The sequence below is a fragment of the Perca fluviatilis genome, chromosome 7, assembly GCF_010015445.1.
Source record: "Perca fluviatilis chromosome 7, GENO_Pfluv_1.0, whole genome shotgun sequence".
Classification (NCBI taxonomy): domain Eukaryota; kingdom Metazoa; phylum Chordata; class Actinopteri; order Perciformes; family Percidae; genus Perca; species Perca fluviatilis.
In genome coordinates this window covers 8394733-8420743 of record NC_053118.1, presented here as the reverse complement: position 1 = coordinate 8420743, position 26011 = coordinate 8394733, and the positions used below count along the sequence as shown (strand labels likewise).

Sequence of the window (26011 nt, the reverse complement as noted above, 5' to 3'; positions counted from 1 at the left end):
CGCGCGCGGCTACAACTTCAGGACCAGCGGCTGTCCAGGGTCCGAGTCCGGGGTCCAGGGTCCAGGCTTCCAGGGTTGAGGGTCCAGGCTTCCAGGGTCCAGGCTTCCAGGGTCCAGGGTCCGGTCCACGGGATGTCTCTGCGTTAACTGACTTGTTTCCAGCGGCTACAGAGGAATGTCCCGACCGGGGAGATGAACCATGGTAAGCCCGTTTCTCTGCAGCAGCCCGGGCTGATCCTGGACCTGCTGCTATCAGCAGTTAAAAGTCTCTCTATCACACCAGAACGATATGGATTACAGTTTAGCTCACGTGACAAGATTATACAAGTTGTAGATCTTTTCTAGAAAAATACCTTCAGTTCAATAAAAGTACCTTTACAACAAACTAAGTCAAACTCATTCATACCACATCAGACTGAAGCAACAGTGCACTTGTATGATCAGCCAAATGTAGCCAACTTAAAGTATTAGTAATTAGTAATTAGCAAGTAATGTGATATCTATTGTTATTTATTAAGCAGCATTGTACTGCTACGACTAATGACTTCATGCTGTTTGAACTTAGATTAATCCAGTGGAGTCCATCCAAGGTGATGGGTGGTGATGAATGGGGTAGGGAAGTAGACACATTGTCTCAGCTCTTCTCAAACAGCTGGATCCCTGATGTAGCTGGACGCGCTTCGCATTCAAACGCCGCGGCTGCTGGAGCTGTAGCATTTGGTGTGTTGCATATAAATAGGACTCTAGGTGAAAGGATTCGCAGACTAATCAGTGGGTCGATCGGCAAAAAGAAAACATTGTCTGGTTGCACCTTCCCATTCAAATCACTGCAAACCTTTGTGTTTGTGTTTGTGTTTGGACAAAATAAGCAATTTAAAGTAGTTTTTGGGGCATTTTTCGAAATTCTTCTGAGGTTTTTTACAGATGAAATGATAATAATTGACTATAAAGCGTTTCCGTCTCACTCTATCAGTCAATCTACTGTATCTCTGGGCTTTAGTCATCTCAAATAACAAATGGAAGGGAAATATGCGCTCACTCTGTGACTCCATGCCATATTTGATATCATGCAGAAGTATACGCACATCACTGACATCGCCTGACATTTGCATTCTTCAGTGTTTAAAATAAGCGTGTTTTGCTATCCCCAAAATACCATGTGTGTTTCAGCCGTCCCTGTAGTCTCACATTTCTAATTGGTTCCATATGCCGAGCAGACAGACTCCTGGGTTCAGCTGCCACATGGAAAACTCTCTGCCCATTCTCCTCTCTTCTCTCTTCTCACGTTTAGCCATGTTTCTCACTAAATAGACACTGAATGTGCTGTTGCACATTTCATTCAATGAAGCGACAGATGGACTGAGATGTGGAGATGTTTCTGCCGCTCCTTCGCTGCTATTGTTCCCTTTAAGTCTGAAACACAACAGATGTCAGGTCTAACTACCACTGTTCTTCAGTTACGGGGCCCACATTGGGATTCAGTGCTGGGCACAAACACCACAGTACAGTCAGTCTTTGTGTTCTCAGCTGGGCTCTCCTCTTCCTGTGCTGCACGTCTGTGTGTCTGTGCATGTGGAGAGAAGAGAAGCTAGACAGGCTCCAACTGATCCCCCTGATTGAGTCCATATCAGCCTCACACTCCCTAACATTATGGCAATGAGAGGAGTCAACTAACACACACACACACACACACACACACACACCACAACTATGTTTGAGTTACCCGGCACTAGGACCCAGAGCTCTGCAGTCACTCTAACTCTATTTAACTATTACTATCTTTTCACTTGGCTGAGAAATTAGTTGTTATCTCTCCAAGTTTTCTCTCTTTGTGATTTGGCTACTCTCCACAGCCTCCACACACACACAGACACACACACACACACACACACACACACACACACACACACACACACACACACACACACACACACACACATACACACGCATAGAGCAGCTCCTCTGTCATTTATTATGGATATTATATGTGCAAAAGCAAACATGTGCATTACTTTCAGTTAAATAAACCAAGTAATTTTAAATTACAGGAAATATCAGCCTCATTATAGACCAGGTTTCTGGGTGACATAACTGATTCTGCCTGAGGCAGCACACTGGCCCCGGAGGGCCCTAATGCACGATCGTTTACCCACACACAACCTCTTGTACACACGCACACATTCACACTCACACACACACACACACACACACACACACACACACAAACACATATATGAGTAGGTTCACCCTCCCACTCATGTTGACACACATATCCAGCAGGGCGGAGCGTTTGCTGCCCTGTTGCATTATGAAATCTCAGCTTCTGTCACCTGTAAAGGTGCAGCGTCCTGCCAAACGATTGGAGGGGAAACTGAAGCACATTTTAAACAAAGCCGTGACTCCTGTATTTAGTCGTTAAGCCAGTATCTTCAGGATGTTAATGGGCAGCAGTGTAACCCATCAGGTGTCAGATCCGTGGAAAAGAGACGGAAGGATTTAAAATTCACTCGTCACTTGTGCTTATTAACGTGGCCTTACCGCTCCACCAGAAACATCTGCAAATGAACAGTAGGGCACAGATTTTAGAAATTACAAAGTTCTAATAGAAAGTGAATTAAAATTGCTTTATATCGTAAAGTCGTGTAAAACGTCCTTCCTTCTATCGTCGATATATACGATCTGAACACCAATCGGCACAAGCCTATTTCAGAGGCCCCCCCCCCTTCTTTTTTTTTCCTTTCTCTTTAATTCTGTTCTTTTGGTGTTTTTGTGTGTGTGGCTTTTTTTTTTTTTTTTTTTTTCTTTTTCTCTCTCCTCCCCACGCGTTTGCGTGTGTGGTGGGGGGAGGTGTTTTATCGTTGAACACTCATGATGTGCAGTATTACTTGTTTAAACAAACCAAGCAGAGGTCGGTGAAAGAGAAAGACAGTCAGGGGTAAGGAGAAGGTAGAGAGGGGGATGAACAGACTGACACATAAAGGCTGGAAGAAGTGTTGTAGCACAGCAGTGTTTACACTCAGTGGTGGTCTTATATATATATATATATATATATATATATATATATATATATGACTGTGTTCCCCCTTTTTCTTTAAAGCATTCAGACAAGGAGAGGGAGCCTTGTGAAAAACACACCTCTGAGGAAGACTTTAACTGTCTGTTTCTCTCCTTGTTTTATTGTCACATTCAGTTTTACACAGCAAAACGTAGTGAGATGTGACCAAAGCATTTAACCCATCCTAAGCGTTAGGAGCAGTGGAACACTGTAAAGCAGAGCAACCTGGTGTTCAGCGTCTCGCTCCAGCACACTTGAGCATGTGTAAAGGTTGCATCTGCAGTTGGCAGTGAAATATCCGAATATGACATAAACTCAACAGGATAGAAGGGATAAGAGGAAAAGTATCTGAGGTAGGAGAAGAAAGGTGCAAGGGGCAAAGTCTGGATTTAAATGCCAAAAAAAATGAGCTGAATGCATTTCGTGGCGTACTAGTGGGGCCTAAGGTTGCTGTTGTTTGTTGTACTGTCTGTCGGTCAGTCCATTGGTGCCTGTGATCTTCGTCACAACATCAAAGATAATTGGAACATTTTGGTCGACTAAAGTCGCCGACACACCAACCCGATTATCGTCCCTCGGATGGCGAGGTCAGTGACCCGAGTCTGTTCCGTGCCGTTGTCAGCCGGAGGAGCCGTTGGCGTTCGTTTGGGCCGATTTGACTCGTTGAATCGGCCAGCGGGCAGTCAGACTCAGTGACCAATCTGATTGGTGGAGTGCTAACCCGGAAATGACGAGCGGGACGAGCGGGACGAACGCCTCTCAAAATCTGACGGAAATTTTTTAAACTGACCTTTGTCGATCTGAAATGAAGACAGATTCAGCAACTGCACGGCCTATTTCGTTCCAGTGAACTATTTTCGTAAAATACGAGATCGATATAAATATGTGGTAAATGAAATAATAATAATAATAATTTACTGAGTTATGGAACAGGGGTAGGATTAAATAAGTGTATACTTCTTCCTACTCCTTTTCAGACATGTCTATGTTGGCCAATGCTACTTATTGTTTATTGAATGTTTTGCTTATTTAACTTATTAGTTAAAAAGTTTGGTTTATTTTTTGATATGAAATATATTCATTCATTCATTCATCGTATTCCGAACGAGCCGCCATTATGGTCTAGAAGCCAGACCCACATGGCGCGTTCATCCAATCAGCTGCCAGTTTTCATTTTTTGGCCAACAATACAGATTAGCGCCGCCTGCTGTTATGGAGACGTATTACATCACGCGCACGCGCAGAACGTACACTCAAGTCGGCGTCACTTCGGTGTGTTCCGAGGGACTTTTTTGACCAACTCGGGGAGACTGATCAGTCCGACTGCCTTTTCTGCCGAGGGTCGGCCGTCAGGTTGGCATGTCAGAGCCTTAAAATGTCTTGTTCAGCGTTGGATAGCATCTCGCCAACCAAAGCTAAGCTAGCTAGCGCTACGGTTAGCTGATAACTTAAGGGAAAAGCTCTGTGTACTTCCGGACATGCTGACGAACAGCACCAGTACCTGAAGAGCCTTTACCGATAAACAACCGCTGGATGACTTGCTGCAGCGGTTAAAAAAATCGCCAACTTTCCCTCTTTAGCGTTTAGCTTAGCGAAGCGCCATTGAGACCATACACAACACTGGCGTAGCAGCGTCATCCTGCCCAGCCCCGCCCTTTTGTCCCAATATGGTCACTTCTGGCTCCAAAATAACAAGATGGCGACGGCCAAAATGCCAACTCGCGGCTTCAAAAGGGCAGTCCCCAAACCAATGGGTGATGTCGCTAATGCATCTTTGGGTGACCCGCATAGTCACTGGCCTTCAAAGGGACTAGGAAGTGAAGAGGCTGTGGGTCTTCATTGTTACTTACACTCGTTACAGTCGTTCTGGCTTAATTGGATGGGATTTGGCCCCTGCCCAAATGAAGCGTGTTCCTTCAAATGGTTTTGAAATGTCCGCCTTGGTTTTCTTTTGGCCCCCACTTCTCTGACTCTCACGCTGCACCTTCCTCTCAGGAGAATGGAATGTGCAGTGGGAACCAGCTTGAACCACACTCCCATTGCAGCCATACGGAGCATCGGTTTCTGTCAGAGCTGAGATCTGATGTCTGGCCTTCATTCTACACACAGACATGAGGAACATAAAGCACCGCGTCCTCTTTTCCTTGTCAAGTCGGTTCACTCGCAACAAAGCTATTAAACACAGCGTTTACTTTCCAAGCTGAGGTTGGGTTGGCACTCTGAACAGAAAGAGATGTCTGTGGCTGCCTGAAGCACTTATTTTATTCTGAGCTAGTGTTTGAAAGTCAAGGGCAGTGGAAAATGATTCAGATGGATTTTAGTTTTGAAATAACTAAAGCCTCTCCAAAGACAGCCAAACCTTAAATTAATCACCACCGATTGTGGTGTTATTGTAATAAAGTGAGCAGGTCAAAAATGATGTAGTTTGTCTTATTATAGTCTTTTATTATGAGTGATATTACACACAATAACTCATCAGTATTAAGGGATTAGTTCAAATGCTGCTTGTGACTATCTATAAACCTTGCTTATGAATTGTATTACCATGGAAACTTGATGCAGCATGTCATTGCTTCAGTTTGAAACAGATAAATGGTCTATAATTCAAGTCCACTTCATGTGTAATTATGTACTAAGCGTGCTATCAATACTTTGGACAGCAGAGATATTTTCAATTTTTTAACATTATGTTTTGGGGCTTTAATGGATAGGACAGCTAGGTGAGAAAGGGGAGAGAGAGGGGGAAGACATGCAGGAAATCGTCACAAGTCGGACTCGAATCCTGGACCTCTGCGTCGAGGCATAAACCTCTATGTGCGCCTGCTCTACCAACTGAGCCAAGCCGGCCACGACAGCAGAGATATTACGGTAATTATAAACTGAAAGTGTGTTCCATACAGCAGCAAGGTGCTGCCCTCTGAGGACTGAAGGAGTCGAGACGTAATGATGTCATAATCACCAGGCTGCACTGTGTAGTGGGCTGCATGAACGTAGAGAACGGTGGGCTGCAGGAAAACGTAAATACTGTAAATAAAGAGTGGGATGCGATTGCAGGCAGCAGGGACAGCATCCATGATATAGCTTAACTATGATCACGGCCAAAAACCGGATCCAGACCGGCCAACTGGGAATTCTCCCAGTGCAAGGGTCACATTTGTGGTTTTTGAGTGAAATAACACAGCTCCTCTGCTCACTCAAGTGTACCCATACCATGTCCATGTGGTGGAACTCCTCTTCCTCCTTTTGCCAACCGGTGTCAGAGACGTCTGTGTGTCCTGCAGCATCTGGTAGTGCAGCAACTCGTCAGCAATCCGGTCCTGGTCTCTTGGGTCTTGGAATGGGAGCATCTGGTGATCATATCTGGACAAAGACAATTTCAGCAAGACAACAAATTAGAATAACAGAAATATTATCAATATGACATAACTAATTCCCTATCCAAATATTCTGAAAAAAAAAAAAAACTCTGCAATAACAGAGTGAACAGAGGAGAAATTTGCTGACAGGACTGCTCTCATTTCACTCAACAGGAAGAGCAGTGTAAGGTTTCTTCTTCAGGAAGCGTCACTGTGGAAATCATTAGATATAGGCATATTCACAGGACTGTATTGAAATACATAAATCCTTGTCCACCATATGTGGAAATATTTCTGTAAAGGACTCACCAGATGGAGTCCATACTGTATGCTTTCCTACACTTACCAATGTGTTTTCTTACTCCACTTGTGTAACTGCATATTACCAGCTTTGGGAACATTCATTTGTGTGTGTGTGTGTGTGTGTGTGTGTGTGTGTGTGTGTGTGTGTGTGTGTGTGTGTGTGTGTGTGTGTGTGTGTGTGGGTGTGTCGGGCACGTTTGCTGTTGGGCTTCTACCTTATTGCTTCCTTCCTCTCTCCATCGTAGCTTTCTGTATAAATACCACATCCTCTTGTCTGTTATAGCTGCGATTTTAATAGCATAGTTCTGAGCTGTGTCATTGGTGCAATGCATGTGTGAGGCAAAGGTACAACAAAATGGCATTTAATAAGTGTAACTTTCCTCACATTTTATCAACTGAATAATGAATCACTTCATCGCAAATTTGAAAAACTAGTTAACAGATTAATATTTTGCAGCGTTGAAATGAAGAAATGGTTTCGGTGATTCATGATTTAAAGGAGAATCTGTCATCCACACGTTTCCCTATGAGTCTTTAGCCTTCAGCCTTATTTAAACCCGATAGCTACAGCAGGACAATGCTTTCCCCTCTGTATTGCAAAACCTATATTGCAAATACAGACATTTTAAAATGATGTAAGATGTCCCCTATTTAAGGAATTGTGTAAAGTGCATGGCGCAGGTGCATTTAGGGCATGTCCAACTCCACGTTAGACGGCGCATCACTAGCCCTTGCTATCTAAGGACTGCACCCTTTGAATAGCATGAAAATACTAAAATAGATTATATTATACAGATAGGGTTTTGTTGGTCAGTGGAGCAATCGCTTTCTGGTGCCTCGAGAGCAATGCGCCTAACCACACCTTGTTTTAAAGTGGCCATATTGTGCTCATTTTCAGGTTCATAATTGTAATTTGAGGTTGTACCAGAATAGGTTTACATGGTTTAATTTTTAAAAAAGCACCATATTTTTGCTGTACAGCTCCTCTTTTCACCCTGTGTCAGGTCTCTGTTTTAGCCACAGAGTGAGACATCTCAACTTCTGTAACATCTTTGTCGTCAGTCGCACATGTGCAGTAGCTAGGTAAGGACTACATGAGCTAGCTAGCTGTTTCTCCAACTTCGGCCTGTATGAGGCAGGATTAGCCGGGAGACTTCTTCTAAACGAGGGCGCACTTCCAACTTTGCGTGGAATACCTGCAGAACAGGGACATGTCAGTAGTTCTATACAATTTATTTTGTAGATTAGGGTGAATTTGTGTGTGTTGTAGCAGTGTTTTGCCATTGAGAACGAGCTAGCATGCTAACGGTTAGCCCCCTAGCCCCCTCGTTTCGGCTAGTGACGTAGAAAGCCGTGTAGATTTTGACCAGCTCACCCAGAGACTGAAGGCAGGACACATTCAGAAACCATATCTCACTCAAAACAGCATGGATGTTTTCTTTTTCAAAGTGTGTATGCATGTGGAAGCACCAGAGACACAAAATAACACCCCAAATCCCAGAAAAGATTTTTTTTATATGGCCACTTTAACATCAATGGGTGCAGTGCATTTGCAACAACGTGGGCGCTGGGCATGAAAATGACAACTGCACCAGTCTGAAACTAGCAATGACGCGCTGCGCCGCGTGAGCCGAGGACCTTTCATCCTCGCCTCCATTACCTTCATTATTTTCTTTGTAGAGACGTTGAAAGGCATCAGGCCGTCTGGAAAGCTCAACTCTTTTACTTTTAATCTTTCATGGCTTTTCATCATCCTCAGGCTCAAACACCGCAGGAAATGAATCAACAGTTACGTCTTGGTACATCAGTTTGCTATAGTTGCTTTGCTTTTTTCATTTCTTTTATCTTGGGTTAGGGTGAGGGTTTGAAAGCACCTTTGGTATTCCCGTACAGGGTTGTTAGGGTTGTTGTGAAGACCTCCAGCTGGTATGTTTTAGCAGCTTCAAGTCCTTTCCCACGGGATTCTGCCAGATGAATCCTCTTTGGACAGACTCAGTGTGCATCTCTCTTTAAACTGACTTATCACTCCGTCTCGATGTAATGAGACAGTTTTCTGCCTCTAGAAATCCCCTCCCCCCCCCACCTGTTGCATGTCTTGGCCTAATGCTGCATTCCTCCCCCACAGCACTCAGCTGGAACAGAAGAAAAGGAGGAATATTAAAAGAAAAGGAAGAAAGAGCTGTCAGACAGCTGGGAGGTGTGTGTGTGTGTGTGTGTGTGTGTGTGTGTGTGTGTGTGTGTGTGTGTGTGTGTGTGTGTGTGTGTGTGTGTGTGTGTGTGTGTGTGTGTGTGTTAACCCCTCCTGTTATCTTTGTACTGCAGGTGGGTACGGCGTGTGTCAACACACTCAGAAACGCCAGGCTGTACAGGCTTGGACCGTTGTTAGCGATGCTCAGCCAAAACAAGCGAGGGAGGTAGCACATGAATATGCTTTATAATATTAATATGCAGTGACTTACGGATTTGTCCTCGTGTCAGGTCTCAACACAGAGCCCCTTATGTTTTTATGACCGCATTGAATCTTGGTGAAAATCACTGAGACTGATGTTTGCTCTGACAGAAGTGTCTGGTCCTGCCCTGCATTGGATAGTTTTTTAAGGGGGGGAGCTTGCTCAGGTTGCAACTAACTTACTACTATCTAAAACCTTACGATATTCCATTTACTATCATACGCTACGTAGCAAAATCATCATATCTGAGAAGCTTGACCCAGCAAAGGTTTGGCATTTCTGCTTGAAAAAAAAATGATTGAAATTATTTTTCTTTCCATCGACTAATTGATGAATTAACGAATGGTTGCGGATCTAAATGTCCCGACAACAAGGGCAAACAGACAGAACCAGATGATGTTAACTGGAGTGGAGTTAAGGCCAGGCAGGCAGTCGGGCTGTAAACTGCAACCCAGTGATGTGAAATATATATATAAAAAGCCATTTAGAGGTCAGTAGATGCTGCCAACCCTGTCAGCAATGATCCCATTTATTCAGTGTCATTCACAAAAGGCTCCCGCTAAATGCAGCAATCATCAGTAATTATTCCCGTGACATTCACTGGCTCCATGTAGCGCCTCTGGTCGATGGGGGGACTGATTAGTATTCACTGTGAAGCCTTTTGCAAAGCACGGATGCTGCCGTTGCAGACGTCCACCTCATGGAACTACAATGGTTAAATATATTTCGGAGTGTTAGCACATACAGCCAGTCTCACATCGGGACCCCACTGCGAAGTGGCCGTCTCTCAGCACAGGCAGCCTTTCTGCAGGGGGAAGAACACTGGGATCCATTCACAGGTGGACGGATCTGGGAATGTTGTTAACGGCTCTGAGATGGGGAAGACATCTCAAGGGTCTGAAACATTCCTTCACTCTGCGTTCACATGAAAGCAGGACAGAGAGGGAGAGAGCCGGCTCGTCTTGAGGAGAAGCGGCCTCAGCTACGGCTCCGGGATTCAAAGCAGGGCATTCAAATGGAGCTGCCCTGTTTGCTTCAGCTTTCAGTTGATCGCGTTGTTTGGGCACGATTCCAGTTAGTTGGAATGAAAGGAAGCTTCGTTATAGGGATAAATGCTCTCTGCTTCCTCTACTGCTGTTTGTCTTTCCACTGAACGCGGAGTGCAGGCCACCCTGTCTGCAGGGGAAGCGTCGGATTGGTGGTTTGTGTTCATACGGCCGCCGTCGCATAGAATAAGTCCTCCTGCACACTGCCTGTGAGCATTAGGGGCGCACGATTCAGAAAATGTCACGATTCAATTCGATATCGATTTTTAGGCTCAAGATCCAATTCGAAATCGATTTTCGATTCCAAAAACGATTCACAGTATGTAAGTGTAGTTACTCTTTTTTACTTTTGTTGAAAAAAATATATGAAAGATATGAAAAAATATATGAAAGATATGAATTGATTTTTGGAATTCTATGAATTGATTTTTGGAATTCTATGAATTGATTTTTGGAATTCTATGAATTGAGCTTGAATCGCGATACGAATGTGAATCGTTTTTTTTGCATACCCCTAGGGAGCGTGTCAGCTGCGTGGCGTGTCCGTTTATATTTCGGCTCCCGTGTTAACAGGTCAGAGCGTGCACACTGCCACGCTCACGAAGCTAGTGTACAGCCGGCCTGAAGTGTAAAGTACACTGGCCGTTCCCAACCTGACGCGCGCAAATCGTGGGATCGGCGTAGCTGTTTATACCTACGCGTGGTGGTCGCGACACTAGTTGCAGTCTTCTCCTGAACAGAGGTGGCGCTAATGAGGAAAGGCTACCGACTTTGCTCTTTCTACGGACTAGAAGAACCCCCTTGGTGCGCGACCAAGGGGGTAAGCTTCGCTTCAGAACTCGAACCTCCGATGGCGCCATTTTGTTGCTACAAAGGTATCACCTCCTGTTAGCATTCCACTGACCGCCATTTTTTTGTTTACGTCACTTGACAGCGAATAACTTTACATCTGGAAGCGTTTAAAGACTCTATTTGTCCATTGTTTAGTTCTAAAGAAACACGACAATGTATAAAAGGCTCCATTACCTTGTACCTCACGTTATGGCTCCGTAGCAAACGTTTTGTAAAAATAGGCTAACGATTGTGTCATAACCAAGTGACGTACTGTCGCACAGTAGAGGAATTACCGTATAGTACAGGAGAAGCTCACAGGCAGTTTTGACTTACATTAGCTGTTTAGGTTTAATAATGTTAACTAGCATGTTAGTTAGCAATAATTAGCCTGTGCCCATGTTATCTCCTTACATATACCTACGCTCTCCGTCTCTGCAAGATTGGGAATGATTGAGATTTCTCTTGGCACAGCTACCAGAAGACTTCCAACTTTCAGACACGTTTGAGGCGTGCGCAGTAACACAAGAGATCACCGGAAAAAGTGCTTCTAATATCCTTCACTCGTCTCCGTCCAGAGCAACGGGTCTATTGGTCCATTATATATATGTCAATGTGCGCGACCTGTGCTCGTGCGCTATAAATCCTGGCGCGCGCCGGCAAGATCCACGTCACTTTGATCGCCACGAGCGTGGCGCCAGCCGTTGGGCGTACTGTAAAACAGCCATAAGTGTTGCTGTAGAGGCTTCTTCCAACACAAAACCCCGGAATACTCAACAATACTTCTTTCAAAGGCTTTATTTAGCTTCTATTATTTGTCATGTACTACACAGACTCACTTCTATAGAGCCTGCCGTGAATGTACAGCGAGTATGTAGGAAATATGGTGCAAAACGTGAGAGCTTGTAGAATACAATGTGAGAACTTGCAGAACAAAAAGTGAGAACTTGCGAAACAAACAAATTGAACTTGTATGTTAAAATTTGCACTTGTAAAATAAAATTTGCACTTGTAAAATAAAAATTTGCATTTGTAAAATAAAAATTTGCACTTGTAAAATAAAAATTTGCACTTGTAAAAATTATTCACATTTGAAGTCACAAAAGAAAAAAACATGAGAGCTTGTAAAAAAATCTGAACTTGTAAATTGAAATTTGCACTTGTAGAAAAAATATTCACAAATGTGTAGATTGATATTTGCATGAACACAATGACAGCTGCAAACTTGTAATGCAACATTTACTCATGTACTTTTTTTTACTCAGGTTGATTTTCCATCACAACCACAACTCAGTGATTACAACCTCTCGAATCTGTCACTGTATGCGCTCTCGCGATCACCAAGAGGCGAATCTGCGTCCGACTTTTGCAACACTTGTTGCGATACATTTGTTGCAAAACTAATTTGTACCTGTGGACTTAGGCTGTGGAGCTCTGATCCAACAGGACGGGGAAAGCAGGGTTTCTATCGCCAGATGAGGGACAACTCTGTCCGGCTTATTTAGCTATGCGCATGGAAGCCTGGTTGAATAGCAAGCTAGCGTTAGCTAACTAACCAACCAGCCTGATTCTAAATAAATACCTTTTAATTATCTTAACACTTTTTAACAGTCAAACTGAAACACTGGCGGTGAGCTCCAGGTCCTGCAGCCGCAGACGGACCGTCACCAGCGGGTATCGGCCGCGGAGCAACATCGCTATTATTGCCAGAAAGCTTCGCTGCCGACCTCGACCTGCAGTCGGAGCTCCAGCGGAACACGGAGAGCCCCGCACCGGTAGCAGCTCACCGCTAGTGTTGGTGGAATAGCAAGCTAGCGTTAGCTAACTAACCAGCTTCTAAATAAATACCTTTTAGTTATCTAAACACTTTAACAGTCAAACTGAAACACTGGCGGTGAGCTCCAGGTCCTGCAGCCGCAGACGGACCGGCCATCAGCGGGAACACGTGCCAAGTTCTGCATCCCTGCCAAGACTTCCATCCATAAGGGGAAATAATGATTTTATAAGGCAAAGTAGCTACTGTTTAATTAAAATGTAGGCTATATACATTCCTTTGTCATGTTCATCAATGATGATTATAATTTTACAACGTTTAGAGACATCAATGTTTTATCAGACTATCATTTCCTTGCTACCTGTGGGGAAAACTCGGCAGCAACGAGGGTTAAGAGATGACGCATTATTCGGCAAAAATGATTGCTGCTGCCCGCGAGGTGGATGTAATTCTGCAGAAGCTATTGTTGCTGCCCTAAGCGGGTGCAATGATTGGCAGTGAGGCACAACATCAGCAAAGCAAGCTGTGGTCATGGCGGGCGGATGTGCCGATGCCGGGGGGCGTCTCTGTGTCCGGCTGGAGCTCGATTTCAGGTCGAGGTCGGCAGCGAAGCTTTCTGGCAATAATAGTATGTGGTTCGGCTGGCGATACCCGTTGCTGACGGTCCGTCTGCAGGACCTGGAGCTCACCGCCAGTGTTTCAGTTTGACTGTTAAAAAATGGTTAAGATAATTAAAAGGTATTTATTTAGAATCAGGCTGGTTGGTTAGTTAGCTAACGCTAGCTTGCTATTCAACCAGGCTTCCATGCGAATATAGCTAAATAAGCCGGACAGAGTTGTCCCTCATCTGGCGATAGAAACCCTGCTTTCCCGTCCTGTTGGATCAGAGCGCCACAGCCTAAGTCCACAGGTACAAATTAGTTTTGCACCAAATGTATCGCAACAAGTGTTGCAAAAGGCGGCGCAGATTCGGCCTCTTTGTGATGCGAGAGCAGCACATACAGTGACAGATTCGAGAGGTTGTAATCACTGAGTTGTGGTTGTGATGGAAAATCAACCTGAGTAAAAAAAAAAATACATGAGTAAAATGTTGCATTACAAGTTTGCAGCTGTCATTGTGTTCATGCAAATATCAATCTACACATTTGTGAATATTTTTTCTACAAGTGCAAATTTCAATTTACAAGTTCAGATTTTTTTTACAAGCTCTCATGTTTTTTTTCTTTTTGTGACTTCAAATGTGAATAATTTTTACAAGTGCACATTTTTATTTTACAAGTGCAAATTTTTATTTTACAAGTGCAAATTTTAACATACAAGTTAAATTTTTTTGTTCTGCAAGTTCTCACATTGTATTCTACAAGCTCTCACGTTTTGCACCATATTTACCTTCATAAGCGAGCCACGTTGGCCAGCGACAGGCTACTGTGTGATATACTATGGCTTTCTCCTGGTGCTCTGCATTACGTTCAGAAGGCAGCACTGAATTATGGGCACGTCACAATCGCATTGGCCTCGGGTGGATTCATTTCTGCTGTGAGCCAGCGGAAACACAAGCTCCGTATTCCGACGCTTACATATTCAGATTTGTGCAGCATGAACAGAATGTTTTCGCGCTCTGCTCCCTCTTTGTCACCACATTCCTGCTGTTTCTCGCATTTCCATTTTGGGTAATACACACTCAAAGGTCACGCACCACTATTGTGGTTTCACAGGACAGAATAATGTGCCATTTCTCTCCCCCCCCCCCCCCCCCCACCCCTCAACTGCAGAGTGTGAATCATGCCTGCCTGGAGCCAACCTCTGGTTAACTCCCTCAGGAGTCTGCATGTTAACCATGGTCCTGGTGTGTGCTCTCTCTCTCTCTCTCTCTCTCTAACGCTGCTTCTCTCTTTCTTTTTGTCTGTTTTTGTCTTCCAGGCCTGGCAAGTGTGGTCAAAACCGTGCTGTGGTCAGAAATGGCTGCTCCTCCTCTCCCCGCTCTTCCTCCTCTTCCTCACCATCTCTGTGATGACCATGACTCTCCCCCTTGCTCTGCCGCGCGCCGACGCTGACTGGCGGTCGTCGCGAGCCCTGAGCTCGGCCGGGGGGTTCAGACCCGGGCTGAGAGTCACGGAGCCCCTCGCTCACAGGGCCTGGACATCCAGCGCTGGAAAAGAGACGTCCGGACGTTCGGTGCCGCCGAAACCTTCCGGGGACGCTGCCGGCGTTAACAGAAATGGCTTCAAAGAGAGGAGTCACGCAGAATTACACAGAAACAAACACAAAAACAAAGGCACCGCTTCCAAGAGAAAAGGGATGGCAGGCGCCATCCAGCTTTCAACCATCAATCAGCGTGACCGTGTCCCGCAATTTACAGTCAACAGAACAGGGCCAAGGCATAGAATTAAGGCCAGCAACCACAGTGCTGTGGCGAAGCACGCGGCACAGACCTTTATTTATCTTGAAAGGAGCAGATCCGGCGCGGCACATTTCCCTGCTCCAGCAGAGAGCCCGAAGAGTGGCAGACGAGCCGCAGACCGACAGGAGGACAGACACACAAACACACAAATACATGGCAGCCACACGAGTGCACAGCTAGTTGTGGAAAAACACAGACGAGCGACAAAGCACTCTGGGAAATCTGACAGAGTGGGTAAGGAGCAGCAGGCTGTGAATCCAGGGTCGTCAGAGCGTAAGAAGGCTTCGTCCAGAGCCGAGGTCGCCGCGGGGTCAGAGGTCGGCGGCTGGTGTCGCAGCTTCAGAGAGCAGGACTTCCCAGACGCCGACCACAGGAAGATCAGGCATATTAGTCCAGATCTGGGGCCTCTCCCCTGGCTCAGCGAGGATGACATCCAGAAGATGGAGCTCCTGGCTGGGGGAGAGGTGCTCAGTAAGGCCAGGGTGCCCGCACACGGCCAGGTGCTCCGGGTGGAGCTGGATCCTCCTGCACCGCAGCAGGTACACTCCGCCACTCTGTCCAATCACATGTCACACAGTGTCCAACACAGAGACCAGGAGCTCTGGGCTCTGTCGGGGACTCAGCAGATATTAGTCAGGTCCATTTTATTCATACGAGCTTGTCTTTGCAACACATGCCAGCACTCTTTCCCCCCACTCCTGGTCCTCCAGCAGCCGAGCAGAGCTGGATTTACAATATGGAGAAACACAACCACGACATGAAGTACATGAAGCACATAATGTATATACCTGAATGATTGGAGAAACATATATGACTTTCTAATACTATCTGATTAATACTGCGATTGCATGGTGGCCTGCATATTATGAAATGTGTCGAGTTTGTACCAGTCCCTATGACAGACTTGTTTCTACAAGAAAACATGAGGCAGGATATGGCTGCTGATATTCATTTATATATACATATATATTGTATATGTTTATTATTGTCAGCAAATCCAATGAAAACAGTAATGTGTAGAGATGGGCGATATGGAGAAAATCAAATATCACGATATTTTTGACCAAATACCTCGATATCGATACCGCAACGATATTGTAGTGTTGACTACTGGTGCTTTCACAAAATATTTACACAATGAGATCTTTGATAAATAATCATCAGTAATGTGGATATTATGACTAAGTGGGTAAAGGCAAATAATAGAACAGTTACAACAGTCTGGTAAGTTCAGAAAATAACATCACTTTACTGTAATGCAGCCTTTAAAACCAGGAAAAGACAACACTAATGCCATATCACGATATTACGATATCCAAAATCTAAGACGATATCTAGTCTCATATCACGATATCGATATAATATCGATATATTGCCCATCCAAAGTCTGAACCATCTTATTCCTCTGTGCTGTAAGAGAGCAGCCTGTCCCACACACACACCGTCTTGCTGCCACAAATGAATCCGGTTGAGCTTTGCTAAAAAACATATATGTGTTAGCATATTTAATGCTATTTAATTAAAAGGGTTAAAGCTGATTGCCCCAGACAGGCTAAGGAAGTCAGAAATTGTTGCCTTTTTTCCTGGGGTTTGTTGACAATAAAAAATAAATAAAAATAAAAATAGAATCACTATGAAATGATAATGCTAAACGGATGAAAGAAATAATACAGACTTGATGTTTAATGTGTTAGGTTTATACAATCCAGCAGGTGCCATGGGTCTGCTAAATGATTCGCATACTGTACAGAAATGATTGGAAACTAGGGCTGGGCGATATGGAAAAAAACAAATACCTCGATATCGATACCGCAACGATATTGTAGTGTTGACTATTGGTGCTTTCACAAAATATTTACACAATGAGATCTTTGATAAATAATCATCAGTAATGTGGATACAATGACTAAGTGGGTAAAGGCAAATAACAGAACAGTTACAACAGTCTGGTTCAGAAAATGACATCACTTTACTGTAATGCAGCCTTTAACACCAGGAAAAGACAACACTAATGCCATATCACGATATTACGATATCCAAAATCTAAGACGATATCTTGTCTCATATCACGATATCGAAATAATATCGATATATTGCCCAGCTCTATTGGAAACCAAAAAATAGAAACCTGTGCAGGTGCATTTTAAAAATAGTGAGCATGTAAAACTCCCATGCGTTCCAGATAAGACAAGCTGTGCAGAAGGCTGAGGGCAGACCTGGTGTTATTACTGGTGTCATAACTAACTGCTGGCTAAAGGCTTTTATCGGCTCCTTTTATGTACATTCACATTAAGTGAACAGACATATTCATGGCTGTAGCTGAGGCACAAGATATTGGCTGTGGTGTCTAATACTGAACGTTTTTTTGTTTTATAACTGAAACTAAATGTAAAGCCTTATATAGTGTGTGTCCATCCCAGCAGCCATCAGGGCAGAGGGGTGGCCCTGAGCGGGCGGCTGGCCGCGGACATCCAGAAGGCCTGGCCGAGCGCTGCCAGCAGGGCCACTGCTCCCTGATCAAACGGCCCGATGACTGGTTCGAGGTGTTAGCCTTCCACCTGGACCGGGTGCTGGGGCTCAACAGAAGTCTCCCTGCGGTGCTCCGGACCTTCCACAGCCCTGTTTTACCGTACCGATACACCAGCGGCGTCCCCCGGCCTGTAGTGTGGTGGGATCCAGATATTCAGCACCTCGCTGACCCAGACAACGACCAGAACTCGGTGGCGCTCAGCTGGGCCCAGTACCAGGAGCTGCTGCAGGTCCGCTGTGGGACGGAGGCCAAGCTGAGGTCAGCGCCCTGCGTGGGAGTTCAGCACTCAGAGTGGGGCAGACTGGCTCTCTTCGACTTCTTATTACAGGTAAGATCGCTTTCTTTCCTCCTCTAGGACAGAGACAGAGACAGCCACCAACAACGCATACGTTACATCACCTTTTAGTCACAGGGGAGCGGAAAATAACCGTTTGCCATCCGAGAAAAGATAACTGGAGTCAGGATTGGTGAGAAAAGTGTAACCCTTAAATAGGGCTGCACGATATGAGGAAAATGTCAAATTGCGATTATTTTGACTGATGTTGCGATTGCAATTTGATTCACGATATTCTCATTTTCATTGAAACGCAAATAAAAATGTACGATAGTCATGTAGTGTGATTTTTTGCATGAATCTGTACCAAACAAAGATGTTTTCTTTAGTCTGTAGGAAGGGATTTGTAGGCCCAGGACACATAGCGCTCGTCGTTCGACTGGTCGTGACTGTTTCCCCAAGATGGCGCCCGCCGCCTGTATACGTGAACGGTACTGTCTTTCGAAACTGTACACTTACAAAGTTCTCAATGCTTCGGTTTACATGCAGGGACCCTCATTCTGCTACCGTGGAAGTGTGGGGCTATTTTGAGTCTTGTTAGTGGTATAGAAATAGAGATTTATTTTTACTTTACCCTCTGCCCCGACGACTAGCGTTATATAGGCTAATTAGCGCTAATTAAAACCGGTCTCATTCGCTTAGCATGACAACATTTCCCGGAGAACGGTCGAACTCGGTACCCATGTGTTAGTAACCCCTAGGTTCATTTTGCGGCGGATTTGTCCTTTAACATGGACATGAATATTGGGGTTATGATGCTTATCCCGTTTTTTTTTTATCATATTGGGGATTTGCTGTTTACACTCAGAGAAATCAGGTTATTCATATCTCTGTACAGGCTCGCTGACAGCTGTCTGCTCTGAGCACATCCACCTCTTTTTTTTTTTTTTTTTTTTTCTCTTCTGCTTCAGTAAAATTCATTGTATCTGGTTATGTATATACCGAAGTACGCTAGGAGCACACTCTCATACACATTAAATATTATAAGAACAGCTGATTCCTGCCGCTCCAGCGGGCGGGCGGTTCTTGTGTGTACTATGATATAGAATCAATTCCTGGTATAAGCGATCAGCACGTAGGCTATTTGCTGCTGATATCAGCATTTTTCTATTACTCAGCAATTTGGCAGTTTCTATTCTTCCGATTTCCCTCTCCGTTGCTTTAGTCACCGGACTGGATGAAGTTGCACGTATCATTATTATAATAATAACTTTCCATTCCTCCTGTTAATCAGTATTATCACTGTTCCCTTTCCAATGAGGTCCAGGCCTAAGTCTCCAGTCTCCAGACAATGACTCGGTCCTTGCTGATTTTCTTTGGCTGAACTCTATCCCTAAAAAGCCAGCCGTCTCCGTCAGAGCTTCCTCCCATTGCTACACTCATGGTACGGTTTGCTCCCAGCATTGGCTCGTCTCACTCAGCACATCATCAACTCTCCTCTCTGTCCAGACTGCGCCCACGCAGTTCAAAGTACGTATTACAGCTACGGTAGCCTTCACGCTTCAAAAAGCCGGTCTCTTGCTCTTTTCAATATCCTTTTTCTTTTTCTGGGCGAAGAAGAAGAAGACTCCTGTTCCTGAAATTAGGATTTTGAATACGTGTGGTCCTCCGTGTTTCCTTCTTCAAACTTGCAGAGGGCCGGGGAAGCTACGATACCCGTTAGCAGCATTAGCAGCAGCTGTGAGTTTATCATGTGACAGCAAAAACGCCAAAGGCGGAGCAGTATGTCCTGTATGTCCCTTACCGGCTAACGTATTTCAAGATGGAGCATGAATATGGAGCTTCTACTCCAGTTCATGCGAGTGCAAATGTAAAATTTCAAGCCAAAAAGAAAACTTGGAATTGATGGTGGAGGTAAATATTCATGAAAAAGGTCAAGTTTGTGAACGGGCAACACCGATTTTGACAATGAACAACTAAACACGTTACACGGTGGCTGAGACTCGTGGATATTGAAGTATTTCAAAACTTCTGCCATCGATTGATTGATTCAGTTGACAGAAAAATGGATCTGCTATGACTTTGACAGGTGATTTTTTTTTTATATATAATGATATCCTGATATCGTCGTTCTCCTCTGAACAGCCGGCTGTCTTTCTGTGTCTTTGCATTGTACTCTTCATATATGTAGTGCTGCTGTCATATCTGGGCACACATACTGTAAATAAACTGTCTTCCAGCAGAAGTACTGTTGAACATTTCAACGTTGCACTCTCACACAGGCTTGCATCCTGTCACTGATTATACAGCCTACTGTAGCAATTTTGTCCTGCTTTGTTCTGTCCGCACACTGAGACAGAATAGTGTCCAACACCCATCTACAGTGTGTGTGTGTGTGTGTGTGTGTGTGGTTGAATATGAATAACCCATGAGGCTGCCAGAAGTCAATCCCTGTAACAGGGCCCGGCTCTAATAGGCTCTATTGATCTGCTGAGAGCCTCCCAACACTTGTTCCTAGCGGCTCCCTCAACACCTCGCTGGGCTCTGATAGCAGGCAACCAAACACCAGAGGCACAGGAAGGACACAGCTGCACACACGCATACACACACACACACGCACCCACGCACCTACCTTCGCACACACACACACCTGCACACACACACAGGGGAACTAAGGATAAGTTGACAGTCTGAGGGAAGGTTTTCTAAATGAAAGGTACGCCGCTCCACACAGCTACCTAGCACCTTCTGCTGCAGCTGTGAGGGAAATCCACTAAATCTCTGCACACTCAGCATGTTAGTCCCCCATGGATGGCAGCTTGGTCCCAGTGATGTGTCCCCCTGCCCAGGTTGGCACCAAATGATTGTCTCTGCAGTCCTGACTGTCCTGTTGTCTTAACCCTTAAGAAAAAAAGACTGCATGTCGTCCCTTCTCTCTCTCTCTCTCTCTAGCTCGCCCCTTTCCTTTCAATCTTCAGCTGCACTGTCAACAATTTTAAAAAAGCTGAAAAAGTCCTCTTTAAAAAGTGGACACAGAGCAGTTGAATAAAGAAACAGTTAGCACCCCGAGAGGGTGCTGATGGAGGAGAGGGTGTAGCGATGAGGGGAAAGAACAATGTTACTGGCCATCAGGTCACGCAAAGCATTATGGGAGACTTGTAATTCATACACTTGAACCTTGTGTTGCCTCTGCCTGAGGCCTGCTGCTGTCCAGTGGAACTCTCCACCAGGCTGCTGGACCCAACTCACAGTCAGAGTTCACACCTTCAGGCTGGATGCTAGATCGGATCCACTAGACGTTAGAGGACGTGCTTCATGGCCCGCCTTATTCTACCTTATTCTGCCTCTGATTGGCTTACCCTGGTATTCTTACCATAACCCCAACCAATTCCCCACTCCCCATGCATAAACCTAACTGACGACCATTCTAGCACATCCGATTTAGGATGTAGCCAACTTCAGGGTGGGGGAATGTGGCAGCAGGGTAAGAAGGTCTCCTGAAAGCACCAAATAATGGTGCGTTCTTTTTGTCCACCGAAGTCGTTTTACGAGTTGTTTTCCGGAGTTACGACCCGGAAGTTGCAAAAAGAACGCCCCCGACGTCGTATTTACGACTCGTCAAGTCGTCTGAACTCAGAGGACCCCGGGCTCACTTTCAAAGATGGCTACGTCGTGCATCACACGTAGTAAACATTGTGGTTATCTACAATTTTAAGCACTTTTGTCTTTGTTGTAACCAAATGAAGAAGTCGTACACATAGCGCTGTATACTGCTACCTATAGGCATGTCGCTACAGTCTTATTAGGAATTAAATACCGCCTGATTAGTTATTTTGTAGCTTGTGCAGCTGAAATTGGCTAGAGACGCTCGGTTGCTATATGACAACAATGGCTTTAAGCCGAGTCTTGAGCAGAAAGCAGAGCAGTAGCCTAACGTTAACGTTAATCAAAACGTAATTTTCATGTATCAAACTGTGAAATATATGTGTGTAATATGTCAATAACTGGGTGAATAGAATCCTAAATGTTACAAAAAATGTTACAAAAATCCATCTTTTCTCCGACTCGTAGTATTGTGTGACAAAAAGAACGCAACAACCCGCGGTTATTTGTTTTTCGACACGGATGTGACGTCACGCTCGAGCTACTAGTCGCGATTACAAGACAAAAAGAACGCACCATAAGAGAGAAGAGAGAGTGGAGGAGGTGCACAGCAGCTCGCACACACACACACACACAGTCACACACACGCTGCAGCTGCTAGTATTGGGTTCTGTCACTGAAAGATGGACAGGATAGTTCCTGCTCAGGACAGCTTGTTCTTATTTTCATAGTTTTTCGTCATCTCTCATTAATGATGTGTACTTTAATGTTGTTAATGTTGACAGAGCACACTCTACTTCAGGTCCTTTAATGTGTGCCACAACATGTTGACCAGTCTCAGTCTTGTGTGTGTTGTTTGTGTGTGTGTGTGTGTGTGTGTGTGTGTGTGTGTGTGTGTGTGTGTGTGTGTGTGTGTGTGTGTTGGTGCAGGTGAACGACCGGCTGGACAGGTACTGCTGTGGTTTCAGCCCGGAGCCCGCCGAGCTGTGCGTGGAGAACCGGCTGCACGCCAAGTGCGGCAGCACCGAGGACCTGCTGCTGGTCCACATCCTGGTAGGTGTCACCCACAACAGCACTGATGTCATATCCTCTCCAACAGACAGGAAACAAGAGGATGGATGACGTGAAGCGTGACACGGCCTTTTGGGCTCTTTGTCTTCATTCCCAGTCACAGTTCACGGCGCTTTGGGTTGCTGAAAACACTTAAATCACAGAATTTTCACAGCAGACATTTTGACTTTGTCGTAGTAGGAAAAGCACAGCTGGAACTGATAACCTCAACGATGGCTCAGTTCGATCAAGTGACCCAGTGAGTCAGCATGCACAATACCAGGTCCTCTCCTAAGTGGAATGCAGCCAGCATTAATGGTTCTGAATACACCTGTGCTTTTCCTACTATGACAAAAGGTCTATAACTTAGAACTCCTTTAGTAGGTGTCCTATAACACTTTTTTTATGGACACCATGCAGCCAATCAGAATTGAGTATTCACCCAGACCATAGTATAACAAAGTCTATCTTATCTTTATAAAAAAATCTCATCTTACAGTAGTAGGTAGTGTAGTGGTAGTGCTTGGATTGAATGTGATGTTGGACTGAGACACAGTGCATGTGTGTGTGTGTGTGCGTACGTGCGTGCGTGAGTGCTTGGGTTATGTGCTTGTGTGCGTGCGTGCGTGCATGCGTGTGTGTGTGCGCGCATGCACATGTGTGTCTGTCTGTGTGTGTGTGTGTGTGTGTGTGTGTGTGTGTGTTCAGGTGAGGAAGGCAGACCCCTCCAGACTGGTGTTCATAGACAACGCGGGCAGACCGCAGCAGTCCACCAACAACCTCAACTTCCAGCTGGTCGAGGGCATCGATGAGTGAGTAGAGAGCATTCTTTTAAAGCAGGAGGACGCACATCTGAGCACAGCTGCGGCTTTAATCCAGCTCCAACAAACGCTGATGTGAGGAAATGTTTCAGGAAACAAAAAAGAAAAAGACAAGTAACAAGATATTTCCCTGGTGGGCAGCCTTCACATCAGCTGCTCAGACAGGTCCACTGGAAGATTGTTAGGCTTTGTTACAATGTCTGTCTGATTAGATTAGTGCACATTCAGTTAGCCTGCTGTTCAATATGCTGCAGGAATCCGTCTGATAGAAATTCCCCTTTGTCTGTCACTTAGGATTACTAAGCCGCTCCATAAAATGCTCTTAATATCTTGGACGAGAACCTGAATAAAAAACAGGACGTCAATCGCAAATGCCCAAATCAACTATTTTAATATTGCCAACAATGCTAGTTACATGGCGTATCGTATCATGAAGGCCAATCACTGGACATGGTGTTGTAAGTGTTACTGCTGGAGAGGCTTTACACATCTGTAGTCCTGTTTGTATCGAAGCGACGGCACATGCCATCTAATGCTGTTTGTGTTGTCAGGTTTCCAGAGAGAGCCGTGTCGGTGCTCCAGTCAGGCTGCCTGCACAGTCTCCTTCTACGCTCCCTTTACACAGACAGGGAATTCTGGGACAGCCGGGGCGGGGCCAGCGGTCTCAGGCCCCTCATCCACACTGTGGAGCGCAGAGGCCAGATTCTCCTCCAGCACATCCGAGACAGGAAGCTGCAGCTCAACAGGGACCTGTGACTGACTGGGCCATCCAGGCTCCACACATCAGCGAGAGTTGAAATGGTTCAGGGGTCACGCTTGGATAACCTCAGGGTCCCGAACCCTAACCATATCACTGCCTTCTAAAAGCCAACAGTGGTGAGATTGTATTTTAAAGTCCAACTGAACTCAGAAAAGGCCGTCCTGTCAAAAATGATGTCAGAAGTGATTTTATTAATATGTTTATTACTTTAAGAGAAAAAAAACAATCAGAAATGCTCCTCCTAGCCTCCAAACCTGAGAGTGGGAGGCAAAGCTGGCAGGGCCAGCATGACACGATGTAGCTGTTAGCTGTTAGCTTAGCAGCCAGGCACCGGCCGAGTCCTGTTAGCAGAGCGAAGAGCACCAAGTGTTAAGATGCTAAATGTGTTGCTGACCAGCTGATATGTTTGTTGGTTAGTACTGGGTTAGGGTTAGGGTTGAAACTCCGTTTTCACAGCTACATTACTCCCAGATTCTCACATCGCACACATACATATGCACGAGCACGCGGCTAATGTTAGCTAGTCATTGAGCCATTGAGGCATCGAGTTGCCCGCTCCTCATTTGCATAAAGTTGAATCCAGGCTACTTTATGCAAATGAGGAGCGGCCGCCTCAGTTCCCCGCCTCTTAAAAGCTGACGAAAATCTTTTAAAGTGACCTTTGCAGATCTAAAAATAAGAGATTGTATTCCGAACAAGCCGCCATTATGGTCAGTTTTGAAATCCGGGAGCAGCATTCGTCCAATCAGGTGCAGCCATCGCGGTTGTAGGAGGGAGGAGCCTATTTTCCTTGCTTGTTAGGTATAGACAGTAAACGAAATGGACACGGCGACGCCATAGACTTCCACGGAGACCAGTGAGGTCTATTAGAAGCACTTTTCCGGTGATGGCTGAGCGTTACTGCGCAGCCTCAAACTGAGCTTGATAATGTAGATGTGACGTGAGCAACCTGTCTATATTTGTAAGACTTCTGGTAACTGTGCCAAGAGAAATTTCAATCATTCCCAATCTTGTGGATAAAGTGGATCGTGGATAAATGTTACCTCGTATGAATTAACTTGCCACATACTGAAGTATTTCCAATCCATCAAAACGTTGCTGAAATATTTTGTTCTGATAATTTCATGGACTCTCTATGGGCTTCTCCCTTGACTGTATGCCTCCACGTCCCCCGATTGCCTGCAAGCTTCTTGTGTACTGTACGGTAATTTCTCTACTGTGCGACAGAAAGTCACATGGTTATGACACAATCGTTAGCCTATTTTTACAAAAACGTCTGCTACGGAGACATACGTGAGGTACGAGGTAATGGAGCCTTTTATACATTGTCGTGTTTCTTTAGAAATAAACAATGGACAAATAGAGTCTTTAAATGCTTCAGATGTAAAGTTATTCGCTGTCAAGGTGACGCCAAAATGAATGGGAGTCAATGGAATTCTAGCAGAAGGGGATGGCTTGTTAGCCTCAGAATCTCCCCATAGGAGGAATGCTTTCCGGATGCTCGTGGGTGGTCATTGAAGAGAAATTGGTTGAAGCAGTTTAGCATGTTATGAATTGTATGTATTTGCATGATTTTTGAAATTTTTCGGTAGCATTATGGTTAAATGGTTGAAAGTGGCTTTGGATGAACACATAAATGCAATGTAATATTTACTCGTTGGTGAAGCTAAGGTTTTTATGTTATCCTATATGCTCACTTTGGCCAGAAAAAAGCAAAGGCTGAGTTTCCTTGGTACCATCAGCCTGTTAGGTTTGCT

General features: G+C 45.0%; 1 protein-coding gene across 3 annotated transcripts; it reads left to right on the top strand.

Annotated features, from left to right (window-relative positions):
- On the top strand, positions 1 to 25414 carry gask1a (golgi associated kinase 1A). Of its 3 annotated transcripts, none has more exons than XM_039806355.1 (6): positions 1 to 202; positions 14736 to 15755; positions 17640 to 18074; positions 22554 to 22676; positions 23382 to 23485; positions 24046 to 25414. In XM_039806355.1, exons 1-6 carry the CDS (start codon positions 200 to 202, stop codon positions 24248 to 24250), a joined length of 1890 nt encoding a protein of 629 aa, XP_039662289.1. In that variant the 5' UTR covers positions 1 to 199; the 3' UTR covers positions 24251 to 25414. The 3 variants fall into 3 exon arrangements, with proteins under 3 accessions (XP_039662289.1, XP_039662288.1, XP_039662290.1); XM_039806354.1 differs by having other exon boundaries at positions 17637 to 18074; XM_039806356.1 differs by lacking the exon at positions 23382 to 23485 and having other exon boundaries at positions 17637 to 18074.
- Positions 25415 to 26011: the final 597 nt, after the last annotated feature.